Raw genomic sequence first — 25,230 nt, forward strand, 5'->3', positions numbered from 1 at the left:
TAGGAGCTCTTAGTGCTAAGTATTTTCCAAGCATATTTTCATCATGACTCTCCCATTACTTTTTCTTCATTTAACAGAATTTTAGTATAAATAAATAATTTTGGTAAGTGATACCATTAAGACTTAATTGACCAGTGTAAGTATATTATTGGCACTAGATCAGTTTTATCAAAAACACTAAAGGGAATTGTTGAAGTTGAAACAAAAAGTTGCTAAACAACATAAATGCAAATGAAAATATAAATCTCACTACTGAAGGTAATTATAAGACAATTATGAAGAGTGGTCATAGTGCCATGAGGGCATGAAAATGACTGTTAGTAACAGACAAGGGCAAAAATAATGACAAATATTTGCTTATGACAACACACAACAGTACAAAGCAAACCGACACAGTTCACAGAACGTATGTGTGGGATGTGGAGGGAGAAGTTCATTCCTTGCTTTCTACCCCGGCAGGATACACAAACCCCAGGAATGTCCTGACCGCACAACAATCAAAAGAACCATAGAAGAACATCATGAGCCATGACGTGTGCTAACAGATTGGACAAAAGAAAAATGGGCACATTTCTGATTTAAAGTTCTAATAAATTTAGAAACAAACTAACCGTCAGGCATTAGGTACAGTTCGTCCCTCTGAGATCCATTGGTGGAAGCCTGGTCCCTTGCTTTCAGGGTGAGGTGGAACCTCTAAGAGGTGGAGACTAAGCACTGTGTGCGGACCCCGCCCTCTCAGTGGACCCCTTCTGATCTTGCTGAATGGGTCGGTTGAGGCTCACAGTCCCTGCAAGAATGGGTTATTATGAAAGACCACACAGCCCCTCTCCAGTCTAGCTTATTATTATCCATAGGATTAAAATGACAAAAACAAGGCCCACTTCAGTATTATACACAATAGCCCATGTATGGAAACCATCTAATGTCCATGGAGATGGGTGAGTCAGTAAAGGAGAGCAACAAGTAACTACAATGGCTTCTTTATGACATCATGAATGGCCTTGGATTGTGTTGGTTGAAATGGGCAGACATGGAAAGATGAGTACTCCATTCTCTCACAGGTGGTATTTAAAATACTCAAACAGAAGCAGAGCAAAGTGCCCTTGCCTAGGGAAATGGTAGGGTAGAGTATGGGAATAGAGATGTATTGGTCAAAGGATACAAACTTTCAATTATGCAAAATACAAAAATCCTGGAGATATTTTAAAAGTTGAACTGATTGAAGCACTTAAGAGACTGTAGCAAAATATCAATGGCAGAATCAAAAAGAGGTTCTGTTTCAAAGTTTTCAAATAAAAATTTTCGAAAATAAGCAGATAGCCTATGATTTCCTTAAAGTAAATCACCCATTGTTTTCAATGATCAGTGGCATGAATAAATTATTGGTGGCATGATCACAGAATGGAATATGATTAGGAAAGAAACTATTGGCCAAATCTCAAAATATGGATGAATCTAAAAAGTAAGTGTTGGGGCTGGGAAAGTGGCTCAGTGGTAGGGCGCTTGCCTTTCATGCATGAGGCCCTGGGTTCGATTCCTCAGCACCACATAAACAGGAAAAATAAAAAAATAAAAAAAAAAAAATAAAAAGTAAGTGTTAGGCAAAAGGGACCAGGCATGAAAGAAAATAAGATTAATGATGCCATTTGTGTCTAGGCAAAAATTAACCCATGCTGTTAGTAGTAAGGAGAATCTTTGTCACAGGTGGTTATCAAAGATGCTGTAGCTTGGTTTCTTGTTCCTAATTCTGAGTTCTGTACTCATGGATATTTTCACTTGGTGGGAATATATTGGTTTTTGCATTTAGGGTGTGCACACTTTTGTTAGTATGTTTCATTTGAAGGAAATGAGATACAATTTGAACTATGGACTTGCATCAAGTTATTTCTCATAAAAAGGCCAAGGATATGGCAGTGTGTTTATCTCTCTACTTGGTGTAAGATTAAACTCTTGTGTTACATATGACTGACTGTTTTTAATAATTGCTTTCTAGCATTGCTTGCCACAGTTATGTCTTTCAGGAGTGCAGTCCAGACGGCAGCCTACCTTAACACCGGATTTCCAACAATTTGTGTTCCTAAGTTCATCCCTTCTCTTGATCAGTGGTAGTACACACCAATGGCCAGGTGAACTTTGCTCTATGAACTTATGTTTGGGAATCTGGGTTGAAAATACCCCTTATTTTTTATGCAGCCTGTATGAATTATATGTGCTCTGCTACTGCTGCCCATGTTGACTAGCCTATTCTTGTCTGACCAGGGTATGAAAGCAACATCCATTCCTACAGCTGTATTATTTTGACACTATTGGAAAATATTTTAAGTGCAATATGAGACCTGTTCCAAAGGGACTTAGACAGATGTTGTAAATTATTAACTTTTTCTTCAGGAGAAGTATTGTGCACATGATGACAAGCCACTGGGTGCTTTGGAGTTGTTCAAATCTTTGCGAAACGTACCACTGAAGATGAGGTGGGAAGATTTGGTTTTTGTTATTGTATTAATGATCTCGGGAGAAATCTGTGCAGAAGGTAAAATTAATTCTTAGTAGTCTGTATTCTAATGTTGATTCTTGCACCTTGAATTTTGATCTAATCTTTCATTTTGATGTGTCAATTGTATAGCAAGCGTTTTATAACTTGTTATTATATGTGTGTGTGTGTGTGTGTGTGTGTGTGTGTGTGTGTGTGTGTGTGTGTGTAGGAAACCTTTTTTTTCCTGTGGGAAGATTTAGTGTAATGTTCTTATAATAGTTGCATAACTTAGAAGAACACAACAAAATCTGCTTGCTTATTTCTCTAAGATTGGAGACACCAGAAACCAGGATCTAAAATACTTTAAAGGGTGTCTGGTTTATAACGTGTTAGTTTCAAAATCACATTTTTTTAACTTTAGAACTTTATGGAAAAATCCACTCTTCACATTAACAAAACAAGTATGATTTTACTTCTCTGTTCAGAAGGGAAGAGAGCTATATATCAGAAGATTTTTCTCCCTTTGATACTGAGACTCTTTATCTTAGTGATTTATTCATTGAACACTTTTGAGTGAGAAATGTGATCTATTAACAATTCTGTCTGGGCAACATGAATAAGAACTGTCCGGACAAATCAATACCTGTGGCTTTCCTAATGACTAGAAATCTGTAGAGGCAGAGTTCCTAGTGTGTAAGGTGGGAGTGAGAATGGAAGGCCAGCAGGGTGTTGGTGTGTGTCATTGGGAAGGTTACCAGTGTAATTAGATGGAGGATTTAGGGATCTGCACAGAGCAGTCTCTTAGCACCCTGCAAGATGGAATATGTACAAGAGGAGGCAGGAAACCCAGCCAGAGCCTTTTCCCGAAGGGCCACCTTACAGAATGTTTTGATCTAAAATAGCCTATAAGTTAGAATTGCCAATTGAATATATATACTACCAATTTCCCACCCAAAATGTCTGCAGTCCTTATGAAAGTGAACCCAAACTTGTCTCATTTGCTGTGTTTAAGTCTATAAAGGGAAAACTTATACCCGAGGAACATTTTTGTTATTTTTCTGTCTAAATAGGGAAATACCAATGGACGTATTTGTCTATATCTATATTAAGATGACTTTGAACTATTCTAGCTAATTTTTTATTACGTGGGTATAATTTCATTCCACACAAGCAAAACAAGTGAGCTGCTCATAGACACTCACACTGATCTCCCTAGCCACCATTGAGAACCTCGGGGCCCAGAACTGTGTTGGGCTGGGAAGGTGGCTCAGTGGTAGAGTGCTTGCCTTGCCTGCATGAGGCCCTGGGTTCGATTCCTCAGCACCACATAAGCAAAAAGAAAAAAGCCGGAAGTGGCGCTGTGGCTCAAGTGGTAGAGCGCTAGCCTTGAGCTGAAGAGCTGAGGGACAGCGCCCAGGCCCAGAGTTCAGGCCCCATGACTGGACTACCCCCTTCTCCCCCTCCCCCCCCCCCCAAAAAAAAAAAGAATGTTCAGAGCTGAGTTAAAACTCAGGTACTGGCAAAACAAAAATACAAACACCAAAAATCATTTCCTGATGTGTAATCAGACCTGGCTAGGGAAAGCCTTCGGTTCGCTTTATTCATACAATTCCTTTCTTTATTCCTCATCTTAAATTCCACTGCTCCCACTGCAGTGTTTTCATATGTTACCCATGCAGGTGTCTTTGTACGTGTCTTGTTTTGTCCATAGTCTTTATACTCACATGAATGAAAACATACTGTAGATTTTAACTTATTGTTTCATTGCACTTGATGTTATTCAATATATTTCCACTTTTCTACTTTCCTACTTTGTTGCCTTTAATTGCTGCATAGTATTTCATATATTTTACTCATCTGCTCTTCTGAAAGAAAAAAATTCTCCCTGTGAGAATTTTTTCACTCAAAGGTGGGAATGCTGCGTCATGTTTGGACTTGGTTGCCTGGAGTGTATGGTGACAGATGCCTTGCAGAACGGCTGTGTGCAATACAATCTATGTTAACTTCAAAAGAGGCTGCGGTCCTCACTTCCCAGCCTCCTTACCAGCACTCCATATTGTCTACTTTCATGCTACCTGAGAAGCTATTCATAAAGTAGAATCTCACTTTTTGTGCCTGTTCTGGGGCTTGAACTTGGGGTCTAGGTACTGTCCCTTAGCTTTTTCATTCAAGGTTGGCACTCTACCACTTGAGCCAAAGCTCTGCTTCTGGCTTTTTGCTAGAGGTAGGAGTCTCACGGTCTTTTCTTCCTGAGCTGGTTTTGAAATGTGATCCTCAGATCTCATCCTCCAGAGGAGATAGGATTATAGGCATGGGCCTGTCTAGTGTCTCATTTTTATAGACTGAAATTCTCTGTATGGTAGTAAGTTACTACATCTCCTTATATACTTGTTGAGACTTCTATGATTTCCTCATTTAGCTTTTGCCTTTGCTTTATATCTCTTGATATCTGCTTTGTGGGAACTCTGGACACCAAGTTTTGACTTGTCCATTTTAGCCATTGCAAATTTCTCATTTCAAAATATTATGTGTATGTTTTATAGACAATGACTGTCATAGAAAAAAATCCTTAATTCTGATACAATCAAACTTGTTAACTTTTGCCTTCTATTTCCTGTCTTTTTACTGTACCTCTGAATCGTACAGTGTGATAGGACCTCAAGAAATGTGCGTGATGGTCTCTTTCTGTCCTAAAGTAGGAATTGTAAGATTATATTTATATACTATTTGTATATGAGTATATTTTGCTGTGCTGATTATTCTTTGGCTAAACCCATTCTGTTCTAATGTTTTCCATACTGAAGACGCGATATACATTAAGCATTCTGTTTTCATGTACTATGTATCTGTTGTCTTTATAGCCTCCCTTATCTCTGGTCTTTGAAATTCTCCACCTGTGGGTTAAACTTGCTTTATCTGATATTTATTGTCCGGCTTGGGAATTCTCTTTCACTGTGTCTAAGATCCTTCTATTTCCTATTAATTTTTCTCCTGAATGTGTGTTTTTCAAGGTATGTCACCTACCTTTCCAGTAATGTAATGTGCTCCTGTGGAGGGAAGGGCCTGCTCCAAGGCAGAGGCTTTGAAGCCACACCTAGGACTGAACACCCATTTGCTGTCCCACTTTACCCAGCAGCCGCAGCTCTCGGGACAACCCGGTACATTCATCTTCCACGGCATTGTTGCAGGGTTTCCTTTGTGAATTTCTTGGGTATGGAAAGTGGTAAGAGTTCTTGGGATGGGGACTGTCCTGTACATGTCTTCTGCTTCTCCACTTAAACACTGGCAGTTGTATGCTGCTCATTTTTGACGCACGTTTTCTCCAACCTTGGCTGATACTATTATCATTTTACGGGTCAGGGCAGCATGAGGTTAGACTCTGGTAAAGCCATGTGATCTCACTTTCTTCTACCAAGGACTCTTATTTGTCAACACAACTCCTAGAGATTAACTTTCTCTTCAGCGTCTTTATTATTTCAAGATTGCTAACATGAAAACAGATTTGTAAAATAGATACCTATAATACAGAAAAATAGAAAAATCATGTAGTTTTATATAGGTGTATCCAATCTGATACCCCCCCGTGCCCCCAGCTCAAGATACAGAACATGAAGAGCACCCCCTGAAACCTTCTAAATGTCTTCTCTAAGGCACTACAGGAAGACCTCTTTTCCCAGGAGTTAGTTTGTTCTTTGTAAAAGCTAGATGACCCATGTTTCTAGCTTCTTCCATTTGATAACCTGTTCATCACACACACATGTGTGCTCTTCTGAAGTATTCCATTATGTCCCCAGTCTAAATGCTATCTGTGTTTTTCTGTCATCAAAGGACACTTAGACTACTTCCAATTTAGGGGAGCATATGAATAGCAGTAGTATGAAGGTTGTGCTAATTAATATGTGTTTCTGTTGGATAACATAAGGTACATATTCAGCTTTTTAAATTAAAATTTTAGTTTTATTGTCAAAGTGATGTACATAGACGTTATAGTTACGTAAATGAGGCAGTGAGTACATTTCTTGTTGAACTTGTCACTCCTCCCTCATTTTTCTCCCTCTTTCTCTCCCTCCCAGCCTCCCCCCAAGTTGCATAGATCATTTCCTGCATATCGTCTTGTGATTGTCACTGTTGCATTGGTTCCCCCTTTGTCCTTTGTCTTACCTTTTTTTTTGTTCCCCTTCCCTTCCCTAATTCAGATAAACGTATAGACAATACTAAGAGCACCAAAATCAAATACAGTGACAGGATAATCCATAGGGGAGAAAGCACAAAAGAAGAAAGAATCACATAGTTCATTTAAAAAAAAACAACAACAAAGAAAAACCTCTTGTGTCCATGTCTTGGAGTTCATATTCTGCTTTAATAAATATTACCGGTGTATTTTCTCATTGTACCAATTTATGTTCTGATTTTAGTGTGAGGTCTTCTCTTTTCATGATCTTCACTTATTATTAAGAGGTACTGTCTTCCTCATTTCAGCAGCTCTAGTAGATTTTCATTCCTAATGTGTGGTATTTAAATGTATATATCCTTGATGACTAAGGTTGAATATGATTTCTGACCATTTAACTATCATGATTGTTCTTGTTCAAATCACTTGTTGTTATCACTTGTCTGATATTCCATATCAGACTAAAAAATATAAATAGGTATTATAAGTATAAAATCTATATTTACACATACATGTATAGATGTATTTTTATGGTACTAGAGTTTTAACTTACAGTCTTGCACTTGCCATTGCTCAGCAGTTGACCATCTTCCCCTAATCCTTTCCACTTTTCATTGTATTTCAACTAGCATCTCAAGTTTATACCCAGGCCATCTTGGATCAAGATTCTCTTATATGTGCTTCCTGCACAGCTGAAATGACAGATGCGAGCCTCAGGGCCTGGTTCCCCCTAGATTTTAAGGAAGAAGGGAAGAATAAAAATGTATAATATTTTAATATATTGAATCAAATGAAGTATATTATTAGAGTGGATCCCAACTGCCCATTTTTGCTTTTATTAATTTGACTACTAGAAAGTAAACAAAGAGGAGGCAACAATGCTCGATAAGAATTGTACTCGTTATCTTGCCCATGTAATTGTCTTGCCCATGTAATTGTAACCCCTCTGTACGGTATCTTCACAATAAAAAAAAAAGTTTAAAATACATATGTGCCTTTTACAGTGTGTCTGAGGTAGTACGTTCTGCACTAGAGTACAAAGCTAGAAACGCCTTCAGTCTTACCCTGACTAGCAGAGTTGTTTAGAGATGCTAGCCAATCATGATGGGGGAAATTGGATGGGGGCTTCTTGGAGTGTTGTGACACCACTTTAAGAAGTTTAGGTAATCAATTAAGTATAAGTTGACTGGAAATAAAAATATGCCATTGCTTTCATGGTTCTAGATTAGTTTTTTTCTATTTTCAGCTTCCATTTTATTCATTTCAGAGGGACACTGCGATTTTCCAAATGTGGAAAATGGAATGCTTGCCCAGTATTATTACACTTTTAAAAACTTTTACTTTCCGATGCGCCTACACAAAAGGTTGTCTTTCTACTGCTTGGCTGGCTATACAACTGAACTTGGAAAACAAAAAGCGAAAACCAAATGTACAACAGAAGGCTGGAACCCAGCGCCAAGGTGCATCCGTAAGTTGCATGCTTTGTCCTCAAGATGCTGCAGTACCCAATGCAGTGGTCTGTTCAAGGAGCTGACTAATGTCTATAAAACATAGAAAATGATTAATACCTTTGGAGGATAAAATCAGCCAATAAAGTACTTTTTGGAAAATCTGAAATTCTGTAAATTCTGTATCCTTGTGAAGGGACGGAGAATAGTAACTTTCTTTCTTTTCTTTTTTTCATTGTAAGTGACAGGAGATGCATTTGAGTCATTTCAAGCAATGAGGGATTGCTTCTATGCGTTATTTTGTGTAGGAAGCCAGATAATGTTCAAGACGCTGGCCTCCGCCAGGACAAGCTTGTCATCCAGTGTTTCATTGCTTGCAAACTCCTCAGTCCTTTGTATGCCAACTTCCCTTCTACTATTGGTAGAAAATTGTCTTTTCCTAAATTTTGGGTTCAAATTTGTGAGAGAGTCGTCATTGGTTTGCTTCTTAGTTCAGGTCAAGTCATGGTGTAATGACAGTGTTACTCAGCTTTCTCTGGGTCACCTGAATGCTGTTGAGCTAAGACTTCTCTAATGAGAAGTTGTGCCTAGTACAAAGTGTGGTCCATGTAGTCTGTTAAACAGTCTGTTCAGGACAGTGACCTAAACATTCATACTCCATGAGTGTTTATTCTTTAGAAAAATACATAGTCATCCCATGACTTCAAGACAGACCATAATTTAGGCATTGCACTCATTTTTTTTCTTAACATAGAACATAGTTTAACTTTAATAAGTAAAGCTCACTGATATCTAGAACACAGAGATATTAACTATCTGTGGAGATAGAATGTTAAAGAGGATAGTGTAATGACAGTCAGACGGACAGCATGTGAGCCTAGCTTCTCCACTGAAGACCAGACGTACGCATTCCGGATTGGCATTCCTCATCCATAATGCTGGTTAACATTGCTTCAGTGAGGTAGAGTGCCACACAGCAAGTACTAAACGTGTGTACAGTAACATTAACCCTTGGACAAGCCTCTTAATTCTTCCAAAATGGTTTGTTAAGAAATCTAATAATACATGTAATAAAAATTATAGAGCACCAGCTGAGTATGGTGGTTCATGCATATAACCCTAGTTACTCAGGTGTCTGAGATCTGGGGATGGCAGCCCAAAGCCAGGTCTTTGAGATTCTTATCTCCTTAACCAGCAAAAAAGCTAGAAGTGGAACTGAGTCTCTAGTGATGGAACACTAGTCTTGAATGAAAAACTCAGGGACAGTGCCCAGGCCCTGAGTTCAAGCCCCAGAATCAGTACATAGTGGCGCGCATATACACACACACATAGAACAGTATAGAATGCTGATTTCTTTAGCACGTTTATGTTACAAGTGTTGACTAAAATAAGGGTACTCTCAAAGGCTTTGAGGAGTAAATTTTAATCACAGTTGACAAGAGCTGAGAACTGAGTGTTGTGGAGGTAGGTGATTCCAAAATATTGGCCAAAAGCATGAATGAACAAATTTTTCATATTAAGAAATGGCATTTGAAGGACATCTTTTAACTAGGTATATGTTTCTGTTGCTTTCTCAAACACAATAGATTATTACTCATCAGAAAGTAGATGCCAAAAATCCCTTGTTTCATCATCAGTGACAGAGAAAGATGTATTTTCTGAAAGAAGATGGGTTAAGGGTAGGAATGACTACAAAAACTGAAATTTGTAAATACAAAACAAGTCAATATCAAATGGAAGCCATTTCCAAAGAAATTTTATGCAGCATGCGCTAAGATATTCCTGAAATTAAATCAAAGAACTGTAGACTCAAAGAATTTATGTCTCTTTCAAATTCCAGCTATGGTTACTATGATTTATACCTTTGTCTTAACTTTACCACATAGTAAAATACAAGTTAAATTTTGTCATTATGTTAAACAAAGAATTTTTTCCCCCCACAGGAAAATGCTCTAAGCCTGAACTGAATAATGGTTACATTTCTGATGTGAAAGTATTATACAAAATTGGTGATACTATGCGTTACAGCTGTGCTGCAGGATACAAAACCACAGGCGGGAAGCATGTAGAAGAGGTTCGATGTCTTGCTCATGGGTGGTCTTCTCTCCCAGCTTGTAGGAAGGAACATGGTATGTGTGTAAGGATCATTTCTTAGCACTGAAGAAAGGAGATTTTTTTTTTTGATGCTAGCACTCTCTTTCACAGATCGGGATTTTTATTTCATAGACTTCATTTTTCATGAAGTCTGCAAATATGGGAAGTTGATGCTAGTTGTTTTTCTCAAATGCCCAAAATTTTCTTAATCTTTAGATTCTCAACACTGGTAACATATCCCCTCTCCAGCAATTTTCTATGGCCTAATAAGGAAAGCTTGAAATGGAATAAAATAAAATTATTAATAAGCCTTCCCTTCACTATGTAGGTAACAATTATTCTTTGTTAAAGAATCACTTGTTAACGTGGTAAATTGTTGAGATGGTAAAAATCCATGGATGGAAGGTGATAGACAAGTTGTCGTGTCATGGGACTTCATTTGAGTTGTGGCTTTTAGTCAGTACAGGGGACCTGAATGTGAAGAAGAAAGGGCGTGACAGTTCCCAGGGAGGAGGACAGAAGAGGCTAAAGAGGCAAAGGCAAACGTGGACTATGTTACGATTTTACTGAGACTTGATTTTGCCGTTTATTAAAAAATTCATCTTGAGATTTCTTTTTAATACTCTATGTTACTGATGACATTTATAAGATGAACAACTCACCTCTTTTTAGAAACGTGTTTGTCCCCTGAATTGCATAATGGAAATTATTACACAACCCAGAAAACATTCAACGTGAAGGACAAAGTGCTGTACGAATGTGCTGCTGGTTTCTACACTGCTGGAGGAAAACAGGTAGAAGAGGTAGAATGCCTCCCAAATGGATGGGCGCTCACCCCACAATGCACTCGTAAGTCCTCCTCCACACACAGAGATCCATCTCCTCCTGAAGTGCATATAAATTATCATGAGAATAGGTATATAGTTATATGTTAACCTAGTGGTAGGCTTTGATCATTTAAATCTCTCAATTCTGATGATCATACATGACCTGTACAAGGGGAGATTTCATTGTGAGATTTCCATGCATATGTACAATACATTCCAGCCAATTAATCTGAATAAAATCAGAATAATTTTCACGGCAGAAAAACTGAACTATATCTCCTTCTTCATAGGTTTGCTTCATAGGATGAAAATGGCCAATTCAGCCCCCTCTATTTCTTTCTCTTAGCTTCTTCCTTTTTCCTAATATAATTTGAACAGGTTTCACTGTACCATTTTCATACAAAAAATTTGACTGTTTATTCTCTTTTGCTCTCTTTAACACAGTCCCTTCTTGGTGTCTGTACCCCCTACCCCCGCCACAGAGCTATTCTCTTTGCTCTCTTCTATCCTCTATTGAGCCACAGCTTTTTTTTTTTTTATTGTCAAGGTGATGTACAGTTACATAAGTAAGCGAGTGAGTACATTTCTTGTCAAACTTGTTACCCCTTCCCTCATTTTTCTCCTCCTTTCCCTCCCCCACAACAACCCACAGATTTTGTTGAGGTTCTATATGTTTATTTCTTATATAGTTGCAGTGTGTTTTTATGAATTAAAAACAGACTAAAGCAAATGCAGTAATGTTTGTTCCAGATATAGAAAGAAGTCAGTAAATTTTTGTCCCAGCTGGAAAAAACAAACATGATTTTGCATTTTTCTCTATTCTTTAATTTTTTTTTTTTTTTTAGGATCAACGTGTCCTACTCTAAGATTAATAGAAAATGGCTATTTTTATCCTGTGAAGCAAACCTATGAGGAAGGAGATGTAGTTCAGTTTTTCTGTCATGAAAATTACTATCTAAGTGGATCTGATTTGATTCAGTGCTATACATTTGGGTGGTACCCAGAGTCTCCTTTTTGTGAAGGTAAAATGTTTAAATGTCATATCTAGAAAAGGGATGTCTCCTCACTCAGTGAGCTTTAATTTTTATGAGCTGTGGAAAAAAATATGTCTGTGCTGACAAATCTCTAGCTCTTGTGCTGCTTTTTAAAATCAAATGTTGTCTTTGAAAACATTCCTATATTTCAGCCATCTTTAGATATTGCATTTAAAACATTTTAAGCTTTGTAGTACTTTAAAATCTATATTATAAAGTCTTTTATTATAATAAATAAATTTTTTTCACTGGGAATTGCCTGACCACTCTCAGCCTTGAAGTAACACTTTCTTAATCAGCCACATGACTGATGTGAATTTTAGTCACACACACAGACATACTCACACACAACACATGCATATAGCTCCCTTTTGAAGCTCCCAATAGAATGCCTGGCTTCTTCAAAAACTGGAAAGGGCCTAACAGTAAGAATACTTTTACAAATTTATGCTGGAAAGTTGTATTTGCATAATCGATCATACACTGATCCATAGTCTTGTGTGTGTGTGTGTGTGTGTGTGTGTGTGTTTGTGTGTGTGTGTAAGAGCAAGCCATTGTTCCTACTCATTGACATAGGGAGGTGGATGTGGGGTGGGGGCAGTCCTATACTCTGTGTGCCACCATTTTCTATGGGTCTGGATCATACATTCTTGCTGAAGCTTCATTATAGTTTGTAATTGTATGACTAAATAGGCTGCTGTTTTTCTGTAAGGAAGAAGAAATCGATGTCCCCCTCCACCTGTGCCTCTAAATTCAAAAAATCAAAGTTATTCCCAAACTTACCGTCAGGGAGAAATAGTTCGCATAGAATGTGAACTGCATTTTGAGCTCCAGGGGCCAGCAGAAATGCACTGTGAAAATGGAAAATGGACGGAGCCCCCTAAATGTGTTGGTGGGTAATGTCTTGATTATCTTTCCCTGTAGCACTGTCTGCTCTATAGCTAAGGGGATGCTCTGGCTTTCTGTCTTTCCAGAAAAGAAGAGTATATCCTGTGAGCAACCACCCAGCATCCAGAATGGCTCACCAATCCAAAATTCCAGGGCTTATTCCTGTGGGGGCAAAGTGGAGTACCGCTGTGAAACGGGATACCAACTCCAAGGACCAAAAGAGATAGAGTATCATCATGGACAGTGGTCATCTCCCCCAGAGTGTGTCAGTGCGTATGCTACCATTACTATGAACAGATAAACCTGGAGGGCATGATTTTCCATTCTACTTGTTTAGCTACATACGCATAGGCACAGACCATTGTTCATAACCTAGAAGCATATTGCTACTACCATGTATTTGTGACCCTGGGACAATCTAGAAGTGAAGTCAGGGTCAACAATGTGTGAAGCCAATAGAGGTTTAAAATAGATTCATGCTGTCACATGACCTGTGTGAAAGCAAAGGCCTTTGAGCATTGAAGGACTCACCAGAGTAAGAATGCTTTTTTGGAGAACAAGAAAAGGGCACTCCATGGCTTTGTTCCTCCTTCCTCCTCCTGACTTACAACATGAATGCACAGCACTCTGGTCATGACCTTGGCGGATTGTAGCAGACAGTATTTCTGTGTCTGGCCATTGTGAATATCTCTGAGCCCTGTCCCTGCTCTTGTGTTTGATTGGAGGTTATCACCAAGCTGAACCATCACCCCTGGGTGCTACCCAGCCTACCTTGCTTCCCATTTCTGGATCAGATATTGAACATATGGCAAAATCTAAGGAGAATGCTGAATAGAGGAGGAGAAAGGTTCTAAAGAGAAACAAAGATTTTAAAAAAACAGTAGATATTTAATCCATGGGTTGATTGAGAACTGAGATGAAAAGCAGAGAGAAGGAAGAAAATAATAGGAGCCAAACCCAGAGACCAGTATGGGACTGAAATCAGGTCTTTTAGCTGGAGAACATCACTTCCCTCCCTGTGCGAATATTTTAAGATCTGTACCACAATTCCTCTGCAAAAAAGAAAAGAGATAAAAGAGGAATCGTTTCTCTCACTATTTATTATTGCTTTATTAAAAAAAACCTACTTGAGCGGAACATATTTTTCATTTAGCGGAAAAGTAGTTATAGACAGCCATGAATTTAGAAACCAATTGTCCTAAATTAGATATTTCTGAAATTGAGGTATGGTAATTTAGGTGAGTAGATTGTATCATGGTATTGATATAAATTCATACTAATTTTGAAACCTTTTTTCTTAGAACAAACTGAGAACTGTGGGCCTCCACCTAATATCACAAATGGGGCTGTTGTTGGTGGAGTGCTGGCAAGTTACACACCTGGGTCATCAGTGGAGTACAGGTGCAATGAATATTACCTATTGAATGGGTCCAAAACGTCCCATTGTGAAAAAGGAGTTTGGTCATCTCCCCCTGTTTGCATGGGTAAGTGGGGAATGTCTGATTGGCCACTGTGATGTCTGTCCTTTCCTGTGCTATTCCCATCGTGATTCATACCATAGAAATCATTTGTTTTTTTCAGAGCCATGCGTCCTGAGTGAAGACAACATGACCAAGAACAACATTGAGATGAAGTGGAAACCTGAAGGGAAAATCTTCCATGGAGATTTGATAGAATTCATGTGTAAGGAGGGCTATGGCCTGTCTCCATCCACCTTGCCCTCTGAACTCTCTGTGAAGTGCCACAGAGGGGAGGTGAAGTACCCCTTCTGCATTAGAAAAGGTAACACAATGGTGCCTGTAGACCATTAACCACCTTGGCTGGAAATGTATATGGTGCCTAAATAATTCCTTGCCTTCAGCTGGTAATTTGTAAATTGGGATTGAGCCAACTGCCAAAGTTGAGCCAACACATATACTTACATAGGATGAATTTGAACTTCAATGAGTCATTTTCTCTTTTATTTTAGTTTCCATTATCTTTAGGTAGTTTTGGAGTGGTCTCCCAATATTGGGGTCTGTCATCAAAGGAACGAGACTGAAACAAAGTGAAAGTCAGACAAAGCTGTATTTTGCACCAAGCATCTAGAAACAGACTGACTTGTCAGGGCCAACTCGGCAGAGAGCGAACCCCGCTCAACTGCCCGGGCTAATTTTTATAGGGAACAGGCACGCAAGTAGGCTGGCCATACACAGGTGACCAATAGCATTGCAACACTTGCACAAAATCGTACTGTTATGTGGGGGCCACACACAGGTGACCAATGAGGCTACAACTTATCCCTACGCAGTTGTTTAAACTAGCCTACCACTTTGGTCAGTTTGGGCATGCAGGTTTGGGGGGATGGGGGAAAGTGGGGGGCGTTGGGAGTGGGGGGAAGTGGGGTTTGCATTCCTTGGTGGGCGGGTGTTACATATGTGCTGGTACTGATTGGACTTGTCCACCTGGCCTCTGGGCTCTGTTATCAGAGACTTGCATTCCACATTTTTCCTAAACTTGTAAACAACAAGATGGATATTTAACCAGGGTGGAGTCACATAGGCTCACTGGGTCCTGACATTAAGATGGGGTCCCAACATCCCCCCCTTGTCTTTGAAAATGAGTCAATTCCTTGATTCTTCTGCCAATTGTATATCCTCTTGTACATTGAGTCCGAAGGACCAGCATTTTTACTGCTCCAATTTTAAGACATATGTGTACCATTTGCTACATACTTAAACTTTCTGGGGTTTATCTTCTTCCCTTTTTCAGTCTGATAAGACAATCTTTTCCTTTTCAAATCCTTTCTTATCCAGAGATCATTTTTTCCCCAATTCCTTTCCCAAGGCTTTCTTTACTATCCTTTTCTTTTCCTGAGTTTCTTTATGGCTTGAATTTAAAACTGCCCAATTTTTAGCAGACTCAAAGCAGTTTTCCACTGGGAAGCAGTCTCAGGTGATGGAATCAGGCAGAAGTTGAGTCTACTTTTTCCACGGTAGAGGTGGTCTGGGTGACAATGTCTATTTCCTCCAGATAACTGTCAGACTGTCATTGAACTTTACCCATTAGCGTGTCCAGTAGCAGCAGCAGGGTCTCTCAGTGGCTCCAAGGGTCTGTCACACCTCATGCTGGGCTGCAAATTCCTACACAGACTGGTTACATAAGCTTGGCAGGCTGTGGCCCCATTGGTTTTTTTTTTTTTATTTTAATTTTTTTTTTAAATTGTGAGAATACCATGCAGAGGAGTTACAATTACATGGGCAAGATAATGAGTACATTTCTTATCAAGCATTGTTTCCTCCTCTTTGTTTCCCCTTCCCATCCTTCCCATACTCCCCCCGCCCCCCCACCCAATCCTCCCCCCACCAAAGTTGTAAAGTTCATTTCTCGACATAACGACTTGTATTCTCATTGTTGCAATGGGTCCACCTGTATCCCTAGTTAAACGATTTGTTTTTTCCCTTCCCTTTCACAAATTATACCAACATCAAATATAGTGAAAGCATGGGTTATACGGTGTGGGAGGGACATACAAAGCAACATAGAAATCATCTTAGAAACAAATAGAAATCATCTTAGAAACAATTGCGTGAAAGGAAAAAAAAACAAAAAATTTGAATACTTATCTTGGGATTCATTCCCCTAACATCAACTTATCTGCTTGACTCAGACATATACTAGTTATTGCAAATACGGGAAACCATGGTTTTTAAGACTGTTTACACCCAGGACAATTTACCAAGATGACAACATTTTTTTTTTTTTTTTTACTAACCAGATATTTTTTGTAAACAGGCACAGAAGGCTTGGTCTTGAAACCATCTCCGACAGATAGTCTCCATTCTTGCATACCTGTTAACACTATTCTTACGCCTTTTAAAAAATATTTTATCTATTTTACCTCATTTTTCCAAAGTGGACTCTGGACTCTTGATCTTAAAAGGGGGTTGATGGGTGAAAGCCCATCTTCTGTAACTTCTTCAAGCTGACTTCAGGGACATTGATCCTACCTAGCTGGGAACCCATAACCTTAGCCTATTTTACATAGAGGTTACCAGGGTTAGATGTCATTAAGAACAATATTTTAACTTTTGACAAATGCACAGAACTTTTCTCCAGCTACAGCATGTAGCTTGTTTAGCACTCTAGTTTGCGAAAACATCTTTCTGGATGGCTTAGGAATGTGATCTCTAGTGACCCTAATAATGCCTAAGTTACCAATGCAAGCCTTCAGGCAGATATCTATAGGGACACACTCTCAGGTTTACAAACTTTTTTTCCTGAACAGATGAATTTTATGTAGCTGGTGTCAGCTCAAAAGTTACTGCCAGGACTGGGAAGATAGCTCAGTGGTAGAGCATTTGCCTTGCATGCATGAGGCCCTGGGTTCAATTCCTCAGCACCAATTAAGCAGATAATAAAAAATGCCAGAAGTGGTGCTATGGCTCAAGTGGTAGCATGCTAGCCTTGAGCTGAAGAGCTGAGGGACAACACCCAGGCCCAGAGTTCGGACCCCACGACTGGACCCCCCCTCAAAAAAAAAAAGTTACTGCCTATTAGGGCTTTGGGAACATACAGAGGTTGGGATTTAAACTATCCCCCACATTTTGTAACTTTAGCTTTCTACTACTATCACAGAGGACTGGCAAGTTCCTGCCCCTTACAAGGTAGATAGTCATGGACATTAGGCATGCTTACAAACTTTTATCTTCCCATGACCTCCTGGCTCTGACCAATTTTTGAAGGGCCACGCACAAATGACTCCCGGATCTTACATTATTTCTGCCATCCAAGCAGTGGCTTACTGCCTCTGGATGCTCCTCCATTGCTCTTGTCCCAGGAGTGTCTTCTCCACACTGGGATAAATGCCTCATTGGCATTTCCCTTAGTTGGTGACGACTTGAACTCAGGGCTTGAGTGCTGTGCCTCAGCTTTCCAGCTCAAAAGTAGCACTCTGCCACTTTGAGTCCCAAAGCAACTGCTTGCTCTTTCAGCACTCTGCTGGCTGATTAGAGGTGACAGTCTCACAGGGACCTTTTTCTGCCTGGGCTGGCTTCGAACCAGTTTGCAGATCAATGAGTCTTATAAAAGGCCACTTTACTCCAATTAAAAGCAACAAGGTGGTCAACATGGAAGTAGCTTTTATGCATGCTTTTCCCTGTAACTTATTAAGAGCCAAAGTTACATCTGACAAACTTGCAAGAAACCTCACTCCTTTTTGTGAGCCTGCTGGGAACTGGTACAAAAAACCTATATGAGCAAACTGAAATAGCAATTAAGCAATTATTTTGGTAATCCTAAGTTTTCCTTTTTGCATTTTGAGGCAAATGTTAAGAACAATTTTTCTTTTAAACTTTATATACAGAAATCCATTCCTAATTTTTGAAAACCTCTTATTAATCTGTTTTAATATTTTATACTTTAGTTTTCAGTTGCATTTTGAAAAATCCCTTGAAATCTTGAGGCTAGATGTCACTCATTGCCTCTTGGCTGCTTGTGTTAAAACAGATACACATTAAAAACTTTTGAACTCAAATGACAATTTTTCCTTAATGCAAGAATTACAATCACCATCACTGTATCAAGAGCTAGACTTAACCTTTATGCCTTTAAAAAAGAAACATCCAATTGCAGAATGTCATTGTGAGCAAATCACATTATACAAATAAACTTTTAAACCCATTTTTAAAGGCCTTTTTAATTTTAATATATTCAAGGGGCAGTTTTAGCAATACCAATCAGATCATTACATCGCTCATTTTTACCATCTTTTTTCCAGTGTCTATCTGCAAGGAAAAGGGACAGGACAAAGATGGGCCACTTGGCCCCTCCTTTGGAATGGGCACACACCCAATCCAACTCTTCAGGGTTTGATGAGCTGCCTTTGTGCCAGCTTGCCCTCTTCCACCCTGCGTGGACTCCCCCCAGGGCCTGTCCCACCATGCATGACCGGCTGAGCTGCACTTCTGTGGGTTCACCCTTCACCCCTAAACATAGGTCTTCTGTTGGACTCTAACTTTTTCCCTTTTCTTTTCCCTTGGTCCTTGAATGAAATACACTGTTTTAGACAGACAGAACAAGTCTTTGACAGTGTTAAACAAACCTTCACATTTAAATTTCTAGTACTTATCCCTAAATTTTAGCCAAGGGAACTAAATCCCAAACAGCCAATACTTTTTGTTAAGCCAGATAACTTGATTACAGTGTAAACAGCCTTATGCATTCTAAAATACCAGCTTTTAAAATACCAGATTTTCTAATTTTCAAGTTAAAGAATCATTAAAAAGCTGTTTAAAACAATGTAAAACTTCTTTAAAAATTTTTGGTAATGTCCAAACCTCATAACCTTTTGAATTTTAAACTTAAACTTACCTAATTGTTACAGCATGCTGACAATTTTTATCTGAACATGTTCACACACACAGATCTTAAAGCGCACAAAAATGAAAATCAGTTGTATGTACGTTTTCTAAAATTTAGTGGCAAGAGCTTTTTTTTTCCAATCTTACTCTTGCAGGTGACAAAAATTTAAGGCAAGACTTTAACAAAGCACTTTTTCTAGGCCGTATTTTTCCCCCCCCAGGGCTTGCTTGTTTAGCCAGGTATTTTACCAATTGGCCTTTTTGAATACCTTCAATAGAGGAAGACTCTGTGTGTGTGTGTGTGTGTGTGTGTGTGTGTGTGTGTGTGTGTGTGTGTGGTCACCTGAAAGTAAACTGGTCTGATTTTACCCAGTTTTAGACAAGAGCACTTTACAAAGTGTTACATTGTCAGGACCAACTGAAAAGTCCAAACCAGGCACACAGCCTTCTACACCCTCCCCTTTGGCAGCCTTCACAAGGAGAAAATGCAGCCTGAGGCTTGAAGAAGACCAAACTAGTCCAGAAACCTTCCATGCCCCACAGGGAGGGGGACAGAGCAGATCTGTGACCAGACCTAGTGTAGGCTGGAACTTTTATTCCCCCAGAGATGTTCAAATAAATAATAAAAACACAAATAAACACAAAAATCAAGGATCCACATTTAATACTGGTACCAGTTCTAAAACAGAACAAGACAAGGCAACAACTGAAGGCTGAGTTGGTGACTAATGGGCCCCCCTGCTCATCCCTACCAGAACTGCTCTCACTCAGCAAGCTGAATCCAGAGTCTGCTGAGTGAGCCTGCTGCTCTCACCCAGAACTTCCCTACCTCAGAAAACATAGAACAGAAAACACATCAAAGTAAACAAGACAGACAAGTGGCCACAAAGACAAAATCATGTCTCAGTGAATGGGGCGACATCTCACCATCATATACAAGTGGGACTCAAATTCATTTTATCAGGGGACTTGAACCCCTCTACTCACCTCCAGAGGATTTTTCTTTTAGATTCCTGCAAATATTGACCCAGGGGCCTTCCAAGGTGGAGGAGAATTCCCAGTCATCATGGGGCAAGGGAATTAAGTCCCTAGCAGCTGTCCCCTCAGACTGGCAGGTTCTCCCCCATGCTCAGAACCCCTGGGCCAAAGCCTGAGGCTAAGATCTTGCTGAGGCCACTTGCAGGTGGTCAGTGGCAGTTTCATAATTGACAAAGAAGCAAATTACAAAAGCAGAACTAGCAGTTTTTTTCTGGAGGTCTTTAAAATGAAGGACAAGGTCTAGGGCTGTCACAGATTCCTTACTACCTTTCTGCCCCATTTCCTCAAACATGACAAACAATATAGCAGACACCATAAAGACAAGACAAAGACAGACCCAGCGGCTCCTTCTCCTCGGTAGAAAATTAAGCCCAAGAACAACCAAGATGTAATCCCAACTCAGAAATGTAACCTGCTGTGCCTTGGGGGACTTGAACCCCCTTGGTCCCCTGACTGCCTAGGGGGACTCGAGCCCCTTCCTGGTGATCTACAGATGGAGGGATGGGATGTCTCTTCATCCACTCCAGCCCTGGGGAGCAATACTGCATCCAGTTTCTCCCCGGTGGGCTCCTCCCGGAGCTCCACAAACCCAGAAATACAGGGAACTCAAACCCTCTCTTACCTCTGGAGTTTTTTCTCAGAAATTCAGATGCTGGCTCAGTCCTCATTGTTTGATCCCGGATGAGCCCCCAAGATATTGGGGTGGTCCCCCAATATTGGGGTCCATGATTAAAGGAATGAGACTGAAACAAAGCAAAAGTCAGGCAAAGTTATATTTCATGCCGAGCATCTAGAAATGGACTGACCAGTCAGGCCACCTTGGCAGAGAGGGAACCCAACTCAACTGCACGGGCTAATTTTTATAGGGAATAGGCCATGCAGTTAGGCTGGCCACACGCAGGTGGCCAATAGCATTACAACACTCACATAAAATTGCAGTTATGTTGGGTCACATGCAGGTGACCAATGAGGTTACAACTTATTCCTAAGCAGTTGTTTAAACTAGCCTACCACTTTGGTCAGTTTTGGCATGCAGGTTTGGTGTGTGTGTGTGTGTGTGGGAATTGGGGATTGCATTCCTTGGTGCGGGGGGAGGATGTTATATATGTGCTGTTACTGATTGGACTTGTCCACCTGGCCTCTAGGGTCTGTTATCAGAGACTTGCAATCCACATTTTTCCTAAACTTGTAAACAACAAGATGGATGTTTAACCAGGGTGGAGTCATGTAGGCTCATTGGGTCCTAACATTAAGATGGGGTCCCAGCAAGTAGCTGTACAAAGGAGTTGCCATTTAACAAGGCAGTTTATGAATACAGTATTTGCTGATCAATATCACTCACATGACACTGACACACACATACACATACCTCCTCCTCCCATTGTGGTTTTCTCCCTTTGGAAACTCCTAACAGGAAGTCTGGCTTCTTCAAAACCAGTGGTGAAAGAATCTAATAGCAGGAATACCATTAAAAATGTATGCTGCAAAATCTTGTTTTTATAATCACACACTGATCCATTGTGTATTGTGTGTGTGTGTGTGTAAAAGCAAGCCATTGTTCCCACTCGTTGACATAAAGAGGTGGAGGTGCGGTGGGGGCAATCCTAAACTCTGTGTGCCACATTTTCTATGGTATAGGACTATGTACATTCTTGCTGAATCTTCATTATAGTTTGTAATTGTATGACTAAATAGGATGCTATTTTTCTGTAAGAAAGAAGAAATGGATGTACCTCTCCACCTATGCCTGTTAATTCCAAAATTCAAACTCATTCCACAACTCATGATCATGGAGAAATAGTTCACATAGAATGTGAACGGAATTTTGAGATCCGGGGATCAAGAGAAATACGCTGTGAACATGGAGAATGGACAGAGCCTCCACAATGTATTGGTTGGTAATGTCTTGAGTTGGCTTTCCATACATTACAGTCTGCTCTGTAGCTAAGGGGGCCTCTTGGTTTTTGTCTTTCCAGAAAAAGCAAGGATAACCTGTGAGCAACCACCCAGCATCCAGAATGGCGCACCAATCCAAAATTCCAGGGCTTATTCCCATGGGGATAAAGTGGAGTATCGCTGTGATATGGGATACCAACTCCAAGGACCAAAGGAGATAGATTGTCATCATGGACAGTGGACATCTCCCCCAGATTGTGTCAGTGCGTATGTTACCATTACCATCGACAGATAAACCTGTAGGGCATGACTTTCCATTCTGCTTATTTAGCTACATACTCATAGTCACAGACCATCGCTCATAACCTAGAAGTACATTGCTACTACCATGTATTGTGCTACTCATTTGTGTCGTTGGGACAATCTAGAAGTAAAGTCAGGGTCAACAATGTGGGAACCCAACAGAGGCTTAAAATAGATTCGTGATGTCACATGACCTGTGTGAACGCTAAGGCCTCTGAGCATTGAAGACTCACCAGAGTAAGAATGCTTCTTTTGAGACCAAGAAAAGGGCACTCCATGGCTGTCTTCCTCCACCTCTTCCTGACCTACACCATGAATGCACAGCACTCTCTTCATGACCTTGGAGCATTGCAGCAGACAGTATGTGTCTGGCCATGGTGAATCTCATGTCCTTCTGAGCCCATCCCTGCTCTTCTGTTTGATTTGAGGTTATCATCAGGTTGAACCATCACCCTTGGGTGCTACCCAGCCTGCCTGATCCCATTTCTGGATCAGATATTGAACATATGGCAAAATCCAAGAAAATACTGAATAATAGAGGAAGAGAAAGGTTCTAAAGAGACACAGTGGCCACTTCATCCATGGGTTGATTGAGAACTGAGATGAAAACAGAGAGAAGGAAGGAAATAATAGGAGCCAAACCCAGAAACAGTAGGGGACTGGATTCAGGCCTTTTAGCTGTAGAACATCACTTCCCTCCCTGTGCTAATATTTTAAAATCTGTACCACATTTCCTGCACAAATAAGAAAAGGGATAAAAAAAGAATCATTTTTCTTAACTATTTGAGTTGAACATTTTTTTTTCATTTAGCATAAAAGTAATTTTAGAATGCCTATGAATTTAGAAATCAATTGTCCTAAATTAGATATTACCGATACTGAGGTAAGGTAATTTAGGTGAGTGGATTACATCATGATATTGGTATAAATTCACATTAATTTTAAATCCCCCTCTTTCCTTAGAACAAATTGATAACTGTGGGCCTCCACCTAATATCACAAATGGGTCTATTGTTGGTGGAGTGCTGGCAAGTTACACACCTGGGTCATCAGTGGAGTACAGGTGCAATGAGCATCATCGACTGAACGGGTCCAAAATGTCCTATTGTGAAAAAGGAGTATGGTCATCTCCCCCTGTTTGCATAGGTGAGCGGGGAATGTGCTGAATGGCCACTGTGATGTCTGTCCCTATTCCCATCGTGTTTCATAGCATAGAAATCATTTGTTTTTTTTTTTCAGAGCCGTGCATCCTGAATGAAGACGACATGACCAAGAACCACATTGAGATCAAGTTTAAAAATGAAGGGAAAGTCTTCCATGGAGATTGGGTAGAGTTCATGTGTAAGGAGGGCTATGAGCTGTCTTCATCCACCCACTTGTCTGAACTTTCTGTGAAGTGCCACAGGGGGGAGCTGAAGTACCCCTTCTGCATTAGAAAAGGTAACATGGTGCTGCCTGTAGACCATTAACCACCTTGGCTGGACTAAGTAATGTCTTGGCTTCAACTGCTAATCTGTTAATTGGGGTTGAGCCAACGGCCAATGTTGAGCCAGCACGTTCACTTACATAGGATGACTATGCAAACATATTTGATGCAATTCAAATGCAATATGAGTCCTTTTCATTTTTACTTTGGTTTCTATTATCAATAGGTAGCTGTACAAAGGAGTTGCCATTTAACAAGACAGTTTATGAATACAATATGTCTTGATCATTATTACTCACACAGGGCACATATACACACATATACAAACTTCCCCTTCCTGTAGTGGTTTTCTCCCTTTTTAAAAATGTCTTTTATTGTAAAGATACTGTACAGAGGGGTTACAGTTACATGAGTGAGGTAATGAGTACCTTTCCTATCGAGTGTTGTTACCTTCTCTCTTTGAAAGCTTCCAGTGTGATGCCTGGCTTCTTCAAAACCAGTGGAGGGTCTGACAGCAAGAATACCTTTACAAATGTATGCTACAGAATTGATTACACATGGATCCATCATTTTGTGTGTGTGTGTGTGTGTGTGTGTGTGTGTGTGTGTGTGTGTGTGTGTGTAAAAACTAGCCATTATTCCCACTTACTGACATAGAGAGGTGGACACAGAGTGGGGGCAGTCCTACGCTCTGTGTACCACATATTCTATGGTTCCAGATCATGTATATTCTTGCTGAATCTTCATTATAGTTTGCAATTGTATGACTAAATAGGCTGCTATTTTTCTGTAAGAAAGAAGAAATGGATGTCCCCCTCCACCTATGCCTGTTAATTCCAAAATTCACACTCATTATCATCATCATGAAGAAGTAGTTCACATAGAATGTGAACGGAATTTTGAGCTCCGGGGCTCAGACGAAATGCGCTGTGAACATGGAGAATGGACGGAGCCTCCACAATGTGTTGGTGGGTAATGTCTTGATTATCTTTCCCTGTAGTACAGTCCCCTCTGTAGCTAAGGGGCCTCTTGCTTTCTGTCTTTCCAGAAAAAGAAAGAATAACCTGTGAGCAACCACCCAGCATCCAGAATGGTGCCCCAATCCAAAATTCCAGGGCTTATTCCCATAGGGATAAAGTGGAGTACCGCTGTGATACGGGATACCAACTCCGAGGGCCAAAGGAGATAGAATGTCGTCATGGACAGTGGTCATCTCCCCCAGAGTGTGTTAGTGCGTATGCTACCATTACCATCGACAGATAAACCTGTAGGGCATGACTTTCCATACTCA

The 25,230-nt window shown here is 40.1% G+C and overlaps 1 protein-coding gene across 3 annotated transcripts; it reads left to right on the forward strand.

Moving 5' to 3' along the window:
* Positions 1–2,409: 2,409 nt before the first annotated feature.
* LOC122126749 (coagulation factor XIII B chain-like) lies at positions 2,410–14,867 on the forward strand. Of its 3 annotated transcripts, none has more exons than XM_042701232.1 (9): positions 2,410–2,530; positions 7,912–8,112; positions 10,036–10,221; positions 10,859–11,035; positions 11,859–12,035; positions 12,760–12,939; positions 13,022–13,204; positions 14,237–14,419; positions 14,517–14,867. In XM_042701232.1, exons 1-9 carry the CDS (start codon positions 2,467–2,469, stop codon positions 14,744–14,746), a joined length of 1,581 nt encoding a protein of 526 aa, XP_042557166.1. In that variant the 5' UTR covers positions 2,410–2,466; the 3' UTR covers positions 14,747–14,867. The 3 variants fall into 3 exon arrangements, with proteins under 3 accessions (XP_042557166.1, XP_042557168.1, XP_042557167.1); XM_042701233.1 differs by lacking the exon at positions 2,410–2,530 and adding an exon at positions 5,643–5,696; XM_042701234.1 differs by lacking the exon at positions 11,859–12,035.
* Positions 14,868–25,230: the final 10,363 nt, after the last annotated feature.

The sequence above is a fragment of the Dipodomys spectabilis genome, unplaced genomic scaffold, assembly GCF_019054845.1.
Source record: "Dipodomys spectabilis isolate Male_0828 unplaced genomic scaffold, ASM1905484v1 ptg000288l, whole genome shotgun sequence".
NCBI lineage: Eukaryota > Metazoa > Chordata > Mammalia > Rodentia > Heteromyidae > Dipodomys > Dipodomys spectabilis.